Source organism: Hemiscyllium ocellatum, chromosome 4, assembly GCF_020745735.1.
Source record: "Hemiscyllium ocellatum isolate sHemOce1 chromosome 4, sHemOce1.pat.X.cur, whole genome shotgun sequence".
Lineage (NCBI taxonomy): Eukaryota > Metazoa > Chordata > Chondrichthyes > Orectolobiformes > Hemiscylliidae > Hemiscyllium > Hemiscyllium ocellatum.
Window position 1 is genome coordinate 116,949,331 of NC_083404.1, and position 13,864 is coordinate 116,963,194.

Consider the following 13,864-nt stretch of genomic DNA (forward strand, 5'->3'; position numbering starts at 1 on the left):
CCTTGGCGGCAGTTGCCCCAAGCTTCAGCGCGTCCCTCAACACGAAGTCCTGGACCTGGGAATGTGGCAGTCTGCAACACTCAGTCGGGGTCAACTCCTTCAGCTGGAAGGTCAACAGGTTTCGGACCGCCCAGAGAGCGTCCTTCACCGAGTTGATGATCCTCCAGGCACAGTTGATATTCGTCTCGGTGTGCGTCGCGGGGAACAGGCCGTAGAGCATGGAGTCCCGCGTCACAGCGCTGCTCGGGATCCACACACAAGACTTGACATCACTTGAGCTACCACCAAAAACAACCCATCTTCAGTCACTAATGGTCCCCATTAGTGGCTACTGATCTTTTCAGACTGACCTTTACCTCCTCCTTTGCCCAATGGTTTTTCTCTCTCGGTCTCTGGGCTCCATCTCCAAGAATCATTTGCTCCTGCCTTCTCCCTCCACCCCATATACCAACCATTTCCTAGCTACAACCAATTCTAAAGAAGGGTCAGGGAATTTCAAATGTTAATTCTGCTTTCCCTCCACAGATGCTGCTAAACCTAATGAGATTTTCCAGCAATTGCTACTTCTGTTCCTGAACTCCAGCACCCACAGTTCTTTCGGTTTTTAAAATTTGGTCCATGACGTGTTTGTGGTTAGAAGTCATACTGGTTATTACCTGCATGTGCTCATAGACAGACATCTAGTTAAATAAGGTTCCCAAAATAGTTATCAGGAGCGTGAACTCATCAAACGTTTGTCAAATCTGCTCTCTTCCACCTCCTACCACCTCCCACGTTTGTACACGAACATGAGAAACTTAGACAATCTCAAACTGACTTCTCCATGACTGTCCCATGACTCATGAGTCAATGCAATTTAAGTAGGCTGACTTGCACCAGATCTTCTACTTATGACACTGAGGGGGTGGATCCTTTGGATTCCTTGCAATATGCCATCGGAGGCAGACATGAATAAACCTTTGAAAAATAATAAAGTACAGTTAGCCAAAAACGACAAGCAATCATTCAGACTGAGAACCATTGGCACTATCCCATTCCCTGTAAAGATAGATGAGACATGACAATATCGGAGGACAGTAGATTGGAGCTGTAATGCAGAGGAAAAATAATTTTGTCTTGCGCTCCCAATGATGCTATACATCTCTTCATGACAGAGAAGTGCAAGCATTCTCAGATGTACTCTCTTTTGGTGCTGTGTTGCTTTTCACCAGGGCTCAATGTAATTAGATTGGATATGTTTCATCATGCCAGCATCCTTCATCCACCTCACACAAGACAGAAATCTTCATTCTCACAGCCTTTCAGTTTGGAGGGAAACATTTCCATCAACTTTGTTAATGATGACAAAGCTACTCCTTTTGGAAACATACTACATTATGCTGTACCAAAGGGAGAACAATAACGTGAAACTTTGAATGCATCAAGGTTTGGAAGCAACTTCCACATTCTGACAGTGTGGCTGCTACTGCTGAAGAAGCAAATGCTGCTTTTAAACTATGACAGGATCCCTTAGTGGAGCAGAGTCAATTTATTAAACCTATCATAAAGGCCTGGGAGAACATGTCCCATCAGGTCTTGGTGATAAAAAAAGTCTCAGCCATTGCTAAAATGCGACTGTAGGAAAGCAACACAATGAAAGTCAACTATGAGATGCTACACGACCTTGTATATCCATTTAATTATTGTTGTGGAATATGATGGCGACTGACTGTTGCTGCACATACTTTAATTGCCATTGAGAATGTGGTGTGCCATCCTCTTCAACTGCTACAGTCCATAGTGGGTAGGTAAGTGCTGTTAAGAAGGAAGTTCCAAAGTTTTGACCCAGCAAGAGCAAGGAACAGTGATACAGTTGCAAGCTAGAATGGTGAGAGACTTGGGAAGAACTTGCAGGTGCTGCAGTTTATATAATTCCAAGCTCTTGTTATTGAGCTGGTAATAGGTGTACCTTTGGAAGCTCCTTTATGATCACTTTATATTTTAGATTTATAATATATTCAACAACATTTAGGATGTTACGTTTAAGCTGTACAGAACATTAGTTAAAAACACTTTTGGAATATTGCATTCAATTCTGATCTCCCTGCTATAGCATTATGCTGTTAAATTTGAGGTGGTGCAGAAAAACAAATTACAGGGATATTGCCAGGATTTGAGCTATAGGGAGAGGCTGAATAAGCTGGGGCTATTTTCACTGAAGCGTCCAAGGCTGAGGGGTGACCTTACAGAGGTTTACAAAATCATCAAGGATGGGGTGAATAGTCAAGGTCTTTTTCCCCAGGATCAGAGAGTTCAAAACTAGAGGGCATAGTTTTAAGATGAGAGAGGAAAGATTTAAAAGGGACCTGAGGGGCAACTTTTTCACAGAGTGTGGTACATGTACGGGGTGAGCTGCCAAAGGAAGTAATGGAGGCAGGTACAATTACAACATTTTAAAGGCATCTGGATGGGTTTATGAATAGCAAGGGTTTAGGGGGATATGGGACAAATGCTGGGAAATGGGATTGATTAATGTAGGATATTTTGTCAACGTGGACAAGTTGGACCGAAGGATCTTTTTCAGTGTTAGGACTCTGTAACTGTAAATTAAATAAATAATTCCACAATTGTGTACACCAAACACTGAGCAAAGTTTGAGAACAGTATTCTATCTTTAAGTACATTTTCCTATAAATACAATGTTGCTGCATTAATACACAGCTCTCCCATGACCATTTGCATGCAGTGCATTGAGATTCCTACTAGAACATGTTGTATCTGTTCCCCCCTTTCAGCAAAAGTGGTGCATAAGTTTGCAAGATTTCAGCAATAAAAGACATTCAGTACAACCTGAGCTTTCACCATTTTTTGCATTAGCGTTAAAATCACTGAGCTGGAAGCAGGCTCTGCCCACAAAACCTTACCATGTTGCCTGGGTCAATTCTTCTCTATTTATACCTGATCACAGGATTTTGAGACAGCTCTAAAAATTAACCTGGAATGATAGGCTACAAGGAACAACTCGATAGCTTTTCTTTGAAAAATACTACAAAACAAACCACTTTCCACAAACTAACAAATATCATTTGTGAATTTAACAACAAAAAAAAACCAAAATTAAGCTAATGTTTGCATTGAGTCTGCTCCATCATTCAATGAGATCATGATTGCTCTAACAATCCTCAACTGCAAATGTGTTGCTGGTCAAAGCACAGCAGGCCAGGCAGCATCTCAGGAATAGAGAATTCGACGTTTCGAGCATAAGCCCTTCATCAGGAGGGCTTATTCTCGAAACGTCGAATTCTCTATTCCTGAGATGCTGCCTGGCCTGCTGTGCTTTGACCAGCAACACATTTGCAGCTGTGATCTCCAGCATCTGCAGACCTCATTTTTTACTCTAACAATCCTCAACTCCACTTTCTTACCTTTCCCACAAACCTCCACTCTCTTACTGATCAAAAATCTCTCTCTCTCAACACTGAATATACTTACCAACCAACTTTGACAGCTCCCTGCAGTAAAGCATTCTGCAGATTGACTCCCCTTCAAATCAAATCCACATAATCTCTGCCGTATACACTGAGATTGTGCCAGGCAAAAGTGAGGAATGCAGATGCTGGAAATCAGAGTCTAGACTAGAGTGGTGCTGGAAAAGCACAGCAAGTCAGGCAGCATTGACGTTTCGGGCAAAAGCCTGCCCCAGTTCTAGATTTTGCCACGGGGAGAGACAAACTCTTTGCATCTACCTGTCAAGCCCCCAAATAATCGTATCTATCTCCATTAGGTTGCCTCTCATTTCTCGACATGCCAATGAAAGCAAACCCAATCTACTCAGCTTCCAGCCTAGTGAATCTTCTCTTGACAGCCTCCAGTGACAGTGTATTTTTCTTCAGTAAGGGGATCAAAACTATTCACAGTATTGAAGGGTGGTCTGATTAGTGCCTTGTATAGTTTGAGCTCGATTCCCATGGTTTTAAACTCCATCCCCTCTGAAATAAAGGTGAACAGGAATTTGCCTTCCATTGCGATTCATGCATGTAGGCTACAGCTTTCTGTAGTCTTTCCCCATCAAAATAATATATAGCTCTTCTATTCTTCCAAAACCTCATATTTTCCCACATTCTATTCTAGCTGTCACATTTTGTCTAAAGTTTTAAACTGTCGATTGTCCCACTACCTCCACCCATGCTTTTCTTGACTCTGTTTTCTATTAGTTAGCTATGTTGATATACTACACTCAACACCATGTGCTCCTATCAAACATTGTCTGAAATCCCAAACATATTACATCCACTGCTTCTCTATTCTTGATTGTCACCTCCTCTATGAATAGTAATAAATTTGTCAGGCATGACTTCCCTTTCATGAAGCCATATTTTCATTGTGTGATTATATTGTGTATATCTAAATGCCCTGCTATTACATCCTTTATGATAGATTCATACATTTTCCAAAATAACTTCTGTAAAATTATAGTTTATTGTTTCTGTCTCCCTTACTTTAGTGTTTCAGCAATGTAAAGGTGGCAGAAATCTGATTAGAGGAAGAATGGAATTTCAGGAAACAGTCTAGAGGTTTGGGAGATGAAAACATATTCAAGAACACAGCAGAGGAAACACGAGTTGGAATTGGGGTGAGGATGGGGGGGGGGTTGGATCAAGGGTGAACATTTTGAGGAGTGACTTAATAATGGATGTTTTGTCAGTGAGGGTGACAGTATGTGGAGAAAGGGCAGAATTAACAATATCAGCTAACAATCAACCCTGGATGAGACATTTGGTGGTTAATAATTTCCCATCACTGTAAGATTGAGGAAACAGAAGGTAGGTGCCCTGGAGCTGGGGAAAGCTAAGATAGGAGATGGGAAAGAATCCAGAGCAAAGTTTGAGTTCAGAGCTAGAGATGTGATGAACACTGAATGAAGCTTATCACAGTGAGATAGATGAAGAAGCCAGCTGAATGGATGGTTTTGATCATGATGACACAAGTCCATGTTCTTCTCATACTTGTTGTTGATGATGAGAGTGAAGTAAGCTTGGGAGCATCATTTCTTAAACGGGTCTGTAATGCAAAACATTTTGCATTTAAGATGTTTTTTGAATAGTAAAGAGATTTGGCAATGAAGGACAGTGTCTAATAATGCTTTATATCTTCCAGCCAGACATTGTGAAGGATAGACAAACCAGTTTTCTGCCATAAACATTCAAATATGCATCCTTCTGACTTAATAGAATTGGGCAGGGTAGTATACCAAGACAATGTCTAGGGTGAGATGAAGCAATAGTTTTAATAGGAGCCAAGGTCTCAAAAGTGGAGGAGAGGATGTGATTAGCAAACTCGCAGCTCCAGAAATGTCATGCTAAATTGTGAGTCAAAGGGAGATAGTTGGGATTCAATAAGTATCACAATAAGTGGCTTGAGAGAAAGTTTCTTCCAGAGCAAACAATGGAAGAGGTGTCAGGAGGGAAAAGGGAATGTGCACTTTATAACATCACCTAACATTGGGGTTTAAGAGAATGGAATATTGGTTTGCAAACAGTACTGTAGAAATGGGGTCCATGGAAAAGGTTGATCTGATGAACAAGGTGAGCTCAAGTAGTGCACAAAGGAAGACAAGAACAAAATTGTAATTAGGTTAGGGTAAATCTTTCAGGGTACCAGCTCCATGGTATTAAGGCCAACAATCAATCCCACTGTAAATAAGTTACTACAAAGCACTTCGCTCATTTTGAGCTATGTGAGGGATTTTTTAAAAAAATTGAACCCCTTGATTTGCACTCCCTCTGAATAAATCAAGGAGTAGAGTGTACTTGAGAATAATTACATCAGTTACTTGGGAATAGCTACATCAAGCTAATTGCAGCGATGAGAATAAACAACCATGACATGCAGATTTGAAGGTTTGCAAAACATCAATTAGGAGCAGATTGCTAGAGAATAAAATGCTTAGTCTGTACAGGACCAAAATGCTTCCGACTGACACTTGACAGTCTTTGAACAATATACTTGCAGGTGTTATGACAACTGTTTAATCAACTGTACTGAACATGTGTCTCTACACAGACTTACTTATTATCAAAGCTTCTCTGTATAACAGGCCAGAATTCTCTACATTGGTGCACCTACAGTTATATGTTGCAATCTAAACCTTTAATGCATTTACAACACATCTGCTGTGCAACTATGCAACATCAAAGAGAGGCCAGGAGTGAATGAGAAGCAGCATGGACAATATAATTGATCAGCAAGTGCTGACATTATCAGCAACACCACTACCCAATGATTGGATAAAATAAAATCATTAAATGATTTGGTCTGTGTGGCAGATGATATTGTTTTATTAAAAACCTTGTAATATGGATAATAATATGCAAAAATATGAATCTTGTAGAAAAAAAACGTAATGTCAGTTTGAAAAGTGGTGCCTTCCACTTGTATTTAAGTTAATGCCAAAGCAGTTAAAATGCAATGATGAGTTCATATTGTGATTTAAAAAGTCTTAATAATTTTTTAAAAAACTAGCTCATTCAAATTATATGTTGCACAAGTTTTCTTTCTGGAGATTTGAAGTGGGTAACTTTTCATTTCCCCACAATATACACCATTTTTCACCTTGCTCCTCATCACACTTCAGATATTGCACAGTATCAGAAAAATGTCAGGAAAGAGTAAAAAAAATCATACTGATTTCTTCTGATCTGCAATTAATTATGTTGAGACACACGTCAATCTGCAGACTTTGAAAATTTAAGGAATTACACTCAATGACAGGAGGCAGTGTAAAATTAAAATAAAGATGTTTTCAAATACAATGTACAGCACAGTTTGTAGCAAGGAAAATACGAAGAAATTAGTAAGAGCTGCAGGAAAGTGAATACAATACAGTCAGTTCTTCTATAATATGATGGCTGTGTTCTTGTGCAACTGCCGTGTTATAGAAAAGTCATGCTTTAAAGTATTGGTGCTGTAATCACATGATAGCCAACAGATATTTTAAAAGTTTGCACTTTAGAAACAGCTTTCCCAATTCATCAATCTTGTTACAGCAAATTTATATTGATAAAATAGAGTCATAGAGTCATAGAGATGCACAGCATGGAAATAGACTCTTCTGTCCAACTCATCCATGCCAACCAGATATCCCAACCTAATCTAGTCCCACCTGCAAGCAACCGGCCCATATCCCTCCAAACTCTTCCTATTCATATACCCATCCAAATACCTCTTAAATATTCCAATTGTAGCAGCCTCCACCACTTCCTTTGGCACCTCATTCTATACCCTTACCACTCTCTGCGTGAAAAAGTTGCCCCTTAGGTCTCTTTTATATCTTTCCCCTCTCACCTTAAACCTATGCCCTCCACCACTTCCTCTGGCAGCTCATATAACAGACTGACCTGTACAACCTCACCAGGAAAGTCCATGCTAATACTAAAAGTTTTTTAAAAGTGTATATTGCAAAAACAAAATCCATGGCTAAGGCTACAATTGGCCCCTTAAAGACAGAAGCAGGTATAATTTGTGTTAAAAACAATGGAATAATGGATTTGTGAATAGATAAATAGGACTAAGTCCTTATGGTAAAGGAAATAGCTGAATGATGTGACAAGAAACAAAAATAATTTAACAGATGAGCTTCCGGATTTAACTAAAGGACAAAAATTGTTAATAGAAAGAAGAATTCAACCAAAACTTGACACTTTCAGAACCTGATCCTTTCCACGGCACATTGTAAAAGGAGGTGAGCAAATTTTTAATCATGATCATCGAAAACTCTCTGATTCAGGAATTATTACTTTAGGTTCGAAAATTGTCAATGTCAGTCAAGCATTTAACAAGAGTTGAGAAAGAAGCCAGTAAATAATAGTTTAACATCTGTTGTGGGGAAGTAAAAAACATTGCCATAAGGTTCTGAGCAACTGAGCTCTTGATCAAATTGGAATTGATCAGAGAAAATCAAAATTAATTTGTAAACATTAAATTTCATTTATTTTGTCAATTTTTTTTGAGGAACTCACTAAATCAGAGGATGGTCAATCTCTACCACAGAGAGGATGTGGTGGCCAGTTTACTGAGGATATTTAAGGATGAGCATGATAACTTTTTAAATATTACAAAGCAGTGAGGTCGAGGATTAGCTATGATCACATGGAATGGCAGAGCAAGCACAAAGAGCAAATAACCTATTCCTGCTGCTCGTTTCTATGTTTCCAATATGTGTTAGAATACAGAGTGTGAATATTCTACATATGGATTTCTGGATGGCATCGATAAGACTCCATATTGTTAGCAATAACATAAACCTAATGAATCGAAGGAAAGCTGGTAAATTAGCCATGAATTAGCTAGCTTGTAGGAGACAAACGAGTACATTTAATGGGGCATGTATTCCAATTGGCAGCTTATGCTTAGTAGTGATTCTAGGGATCTGCTTTCTGCTTTTCAATTTATTTATCAATTACGTAGGTGAACAGAAAGCTGTACAACTAAGTTTGGTGATAGCAGTATCTGAAGTTACAGTGCAAGTACTGAAGCTGGAAAAGTGTCTTGACAGGTTAAGCAGGTGGATAAAATCGTGTAGCTGAATGGAAAGATGATGAGACGACATCTACTTTGGACCGAAGATTTAAAAAGGCTTGTCTAAAATCAGTTTTGAATTAGGTATTATTTCCTATAGTTAAACATTGGAGACAAAGATCTTCAGCTGCTGCCTCCAAGTTTGTACTTTTCCAAAAAAATCCATCCCCCTACCTCAACCAAGTTTTCAGACTGTTCATTAGTTTCATGTTTCATTTAGCACTGATTCCATCCTCTACAGTTACAGGTTAATGTTTAACTATATGTTCTCCTGTTGTCCTATTTGACTCTGAACTGAGCCTCTGATCCTGTATACACAACGTCTGCACCTAAAACATTATTCCATCATTTCCATTCTATACTATTTCCATTGTCCATTGGACATACTCCCATCTTCTACAATATCAACTTAACTTAACCTCTTCTGATTTGATCTTGCTCAAGCCCATCATCATTATCTATGCTCACCTAGATCAGCTACCAATTATAGAATTATAGAACAGTATTAAAATGTTCATTCTTGTTGCACTTACTAGTTGATGTGTGCTATGCATCTTAAAAGATCTATCATCTCTATTATTGTGAAATCTAAATTCTTATGACTCAGGCAGGAATGTAGATGCCTGGGCTCTATCCTTCACTGTTTCATCATAAACCCCTCCGCATCACTGTTTCTCTGAGATATGTTACAAACATCAGGGTATTATGGTTGGGTAAATTAAGATTAGAAATAGGAATAACAGAGGAATAAGTCATTCTGTCCTTTGAGTCTTGCCTATAATTCCATAAGGTCAATATCAGTCTTCTAAGTTGCTCAATAAACCCAGCCCACCACACTCTCGGATACAGAATTCCAAAGTTTAATCACCTTTTGAGTCATGAAATTTCTTCTCATCTCAGTCCTAAATAGCACAACTTCTATATAAACACTATTTACTAGCTCTGGACTATTAAGACTCCTATTAAGGAGTCTCAGTTACTCAGTATTAATCCAGTCAAGCTCCATAAAAATGTTAAACATTTCCATGGCTTCACCTGTCCTTCTGTTACATACCAAAGAATGTAAGCCCATTCAATCCAATCTCTCATCAACTCCACTCTAGAAATCAATCTACCTTGCGGAGTTGGTGGCTTACTGATAATGTCACTAGAATAGTAATCCAGAGCTACAGACTAATGTTTTGGGACATGGATCAAAACCCACCACGGGAATTGGTAATATTTCAACTCACTAAAATCTAGAATTAAAAGACTAATGATAATCATGAAATCATTGTTGATGATTGTCTTAACAACCCATCAGATTCACTCATGCGATTCAGGGAAGGAAATATGTCTTTATTAACAGGTCTGGCCATATCTTCACACCCACAGCAATGTGGTTGATTCTCAACTGCCCTCTGAAATAGCCTAGGCACCTGAGTTATAACAATTGCTAGAAAGTCTCAAAAAAAATTAAATCAGATCAACCTGCTGTTGATCTAGGCACTGGAAGCAATGCCAGACACAGACCTAATGACCTTGCAAAATCCTTTTCAGCAACATTTGATGGCTGGTGCCAAAATTGGGAGAGCTGTCTCAGGGACTGTTAAGCAGCAGTGTGTGTAATGGGACAGACTATAGCCACTCAAAACATGTGATGGAAATAGCCTAGACCCACAAGCGTTTCTTATTTTAAAGGCAAGTGCAAGACATTGCATTCAGATGCAATTCGATTGGTCAAATTACCAGGTTTGAAGCAAAACACAATTTATTAATATATTACTATTAAAATACAGACAAAATGAAAGTAATAGAATTGGCACTCACAATACTTAAAATAATAAACTATTCATGAACTGCTCCAATATAGTAAGATTCAATAAACACACCCTTGGCAAAGGCAAATTCAGAAAAAATAGATGGGTTTGCATGAGACAGAGAAATAGAAGCTTTTACAGCCCCAACAGCTACTGAAAGGTAAACTAAAAATCCTAGTTGTGTGGGAGCTTGACCATACCCATTCAGGCTGCTTCTATTGTTCCAAAGTTTTCAAAAAAAAACCAAGGCTTCACAAGACGTTTACTTTATTGGCTTGAACCATACTGCTCATCACCTCTGTCTCAACCTCTCTTCACAAAACAAGGACAAAATACTCTTAAAGGCATAGTATTGTCACATGTGACACCGTCATAGATACCGAATAATCCCTTACACAAATTGTCCAGGTCAATGCCATCATCATGGCTGGAATGTTCTGTCCCACCAACAGCAAGATGCAGCAGAGGTGATGGGATTGTCATACACAGTTGGGAAAGAATTTCCTTTGGAGTCCTTAGCATTGATTCTGGACCACTTGAAGTCTCATGTCATCATGTCAAACATGACCAGGGAAATATTCTGCTGATGACCACATACTGCCCCTCCACCTTCTGCTAGTGAGTCAGTTCTACTTCATGTTGAACACCACTTGGCAGAAGCACTGAGGATGGCAAGAGTGCAGAATGTATTCTGTGGGGAACCAGGGGAAATGCAATGTCGATTACCAAAAATGGCTTGATAATACCACCACTGATTTTACTAATACTAATGACATTAAATTCGTTACTGTCATTAGAACTTAGTTCCCTTATAAATTCTCCAAGTAAATAAAACAAAACAACTATATATGAAAGACATTTAAATAAATCATAGTACAATGCAACTTGACCATAATTACAATACAGTAAAAAAAAACGAACAGCAAAGGCAAATTCATGAGAGAAATGATTTTGTAGGTCCATCATACAAATATGGCAAGATATCTGAATCTCAGAAATATCCTGCAGCAAAACACTGAGGTGGAAATTCACTTACCTCAACTGTAAGCTGCTTGTAGTAGCTAGACCCAAACATGAGGTTTTCAAGATTCAGATTTGATACATTCGGTTCCATCTCCTGACCACTTTTCCCAAGCCAGATCCCTTTGCTTAGTCGAGGGAAACTAAGGGACAGAAACAAATGCTAGTAATTCAAGAATGTACATGGGGCATTTGGGTTTCTGGGGTTATCGGATGACATTGTGTGATCATTTAGGTAAGGGATGAAAGCATTGGGAATGAAAGATTTATTTTCCGTCATCTCTTCCTAGTTTTAATCAGAGCGAGTATTGCCCAGGTCAGATACAACAGAAGCTAGCACTGTCTTCTACACTGTGCCAGTGTTTAGTCATTACGAACTGCGGAGCATAGTTGGATATAAGGTTAAATGTGTTTGCTAATGCAACCTTGGAGTTTACTTGATTAACATGTGAAGAAATTACCTGGGAGTTTTTTTTTTATACTCTGCAAAATTTGTTTTTGGTTTCCTACACACAAAATAAATACTCTCTGTTGGTGACATACAGACATGTCCCGTACTTTTGTATGGAATCCATAACAGATTGGGATGACTTTAGGTTCTGCTGCAAAGTAGACTGCGCAGATAAGTCAACCTTTTTTCTGTTGCTGTTATATTCAATGAATACAAAAGCAAAATACTGTGTATATGGGAAATATAAATTAGAGCTAGAACAACTGGAAAAACATTGACAGGTTCATTAGCATCTACGGAGACAAGTAGAATTAATGAATCATCGACATGAAACACCAACACTGCTTCTCTTCACAGATGATGCCTAACATGATGTGAGCGGCATGGTGGCACAGTGGTTAGCACTGCTGCCTCACAGGTTCAATTTGGATTCAATTCCCGACTCTCTGTGTGGAGTTTGCACATTCTCCCTGTGTCTGCGTGGGTTTCCTCCGGGTGCTCCGGGTTCCTCCAACAATCCAAAAAGGTGTAGGTTAGGCGAATTGGCCAAGCTAAATTGCCCGTAGTGTCAGGTGAAGGGGTAAATGTAGGGGAATGGGTCTGGGTGGGTTGCGCTTCGGCGGGTCGGTGTGGACTTGTTGGGCCGAAGGGCCTGTTTCCACACTGTAAGTAATCTAATCTAATGATGAGTTTTTAAAGTTTGATTTGTTCTTTTCAATAATGGCATTTTACTTTGGGAAGAACCACACTGCCACAGTTGCTATAAAAAACTGTTTGGAGGTCCTAGTTACCACACATTTAAGTTTTCTGCTAAGACACCCCTTTAAAATATGCAGAAAGTATTGCAATCATATTCACCACTGTACCTTATCAACGGTTGGTGTAAAGCAACAAGCGATGCATGCACTGTCACGGATATGACAGAGAGATGGAAATAGTCAAACATCACAGGTACGTGATGATGTAAGCCCCTCCTTGGATGGAAGTGAAGACCCAGCCTCCGGCTGCTGATCAAGGGTATTCCTGCAATGTCACTCAACCTGTCGGCAAACAGGAAAATGGATTTCAGATGTAACTGGGAAACACAGCTCTGACAAGGATTCTTCAACATTGGGCAAAAGTAGTCATAAAAATCCTGGAATGATTTACGTGCATTCCAAGTCACTGTTTTAAAAGAGAAAGCATAATAAATTAAATTACCAAAACAAAACCATTATTCATTTTGTGTAAATAGAGAAATCATGGTTATATAGACATAATGAGTTCCTGTTTGTTCAGTTCTGATCTTCACAATTCAGTGAAGCCTCTTTAAACTAACCATTTCCATGACACCAAACCTGAAACAGTCTGTTCTCCATTTCATGTAACTATTCATTTATGAAGAGCTATCCAGTTTCTGATTTTTAAGAAGCACACTAACACTGCTTCAGGCTAGATGTTGCAAACAGAAAACATTGTGACCCAAGTAGCTCTGGAAAGAAAAACAAGAAATTGCTGTGAATTAAGCCTCAGACTACAAAGCAGTAGACAGATTGAAAGGAGTAGGGAAGAAAACAAGATAAAATAAATAAGTCTTGGGTTAGGTGGTGAAGCCCAGTTTTAAAAGCCCGGCATCTGATAGAAATGAGCTCTCCGGTTATGACAGTTGAATTGATTGCTGATTCAATTTTATTAAATTGGTATGTATTTTTAATTAAATTTTAAAAAACACTTTTCAGCATTCAGCTATTTTTACAAAATGTTAAATATTATTATCTTGTGAGAATGTCATTTCTTCCTCTCCCATGAGTCATGCAAGAAAATCAAAGATGGAAGATAGCAAAACTGTCTGAAGAGAACTCTTGCATTCAGACAAATAATTGCAATAAAAAGTAAAAGTTTCAGCTTCTTCCATCCTTCCCATTCCTTTTGTTTAATGAAACCATAACTTGTACTGTCAACAAAGGCCCACAGTAAGAACAAAAGTCAAAGCATTTGGACAGTGTCAACTAACATTCATAGAGAAAAATGAATGGCAAACCCAGAAACATGGTCACCC

General features: G+C 38.9%; 1 protein-coding gene across 2 annotated transcripts in view; it reads right to left on the bottom strand.

Moving 5' to 3' along the window:
• LOC132815497 (protein FAM135B-like) overlaps positions 1-13,864 on the bottom strand; it is a 369,978-nt gene that overhangs the window by 131,039 nt on the left and 225,075 nt on the right. For both annotated transcript variants that reach the window (XM_060824465.1, XM_060824467.1), the window contains exons 6-7: positions 12,693-12,866; positions 11,392-11,518 (exon numbers count right to left, since the gene is read on the bottom strand). In XM_060824465.1, coding sequence (XP_060680448.1) covers positions 11,392-11,518; positions 12,693-12,866 — 301 coding nt within the window. The remainder of the gene's footprint in view (positions 1-11,391; positions 11,519-12,692; positions 12,867-13,864) is intronic.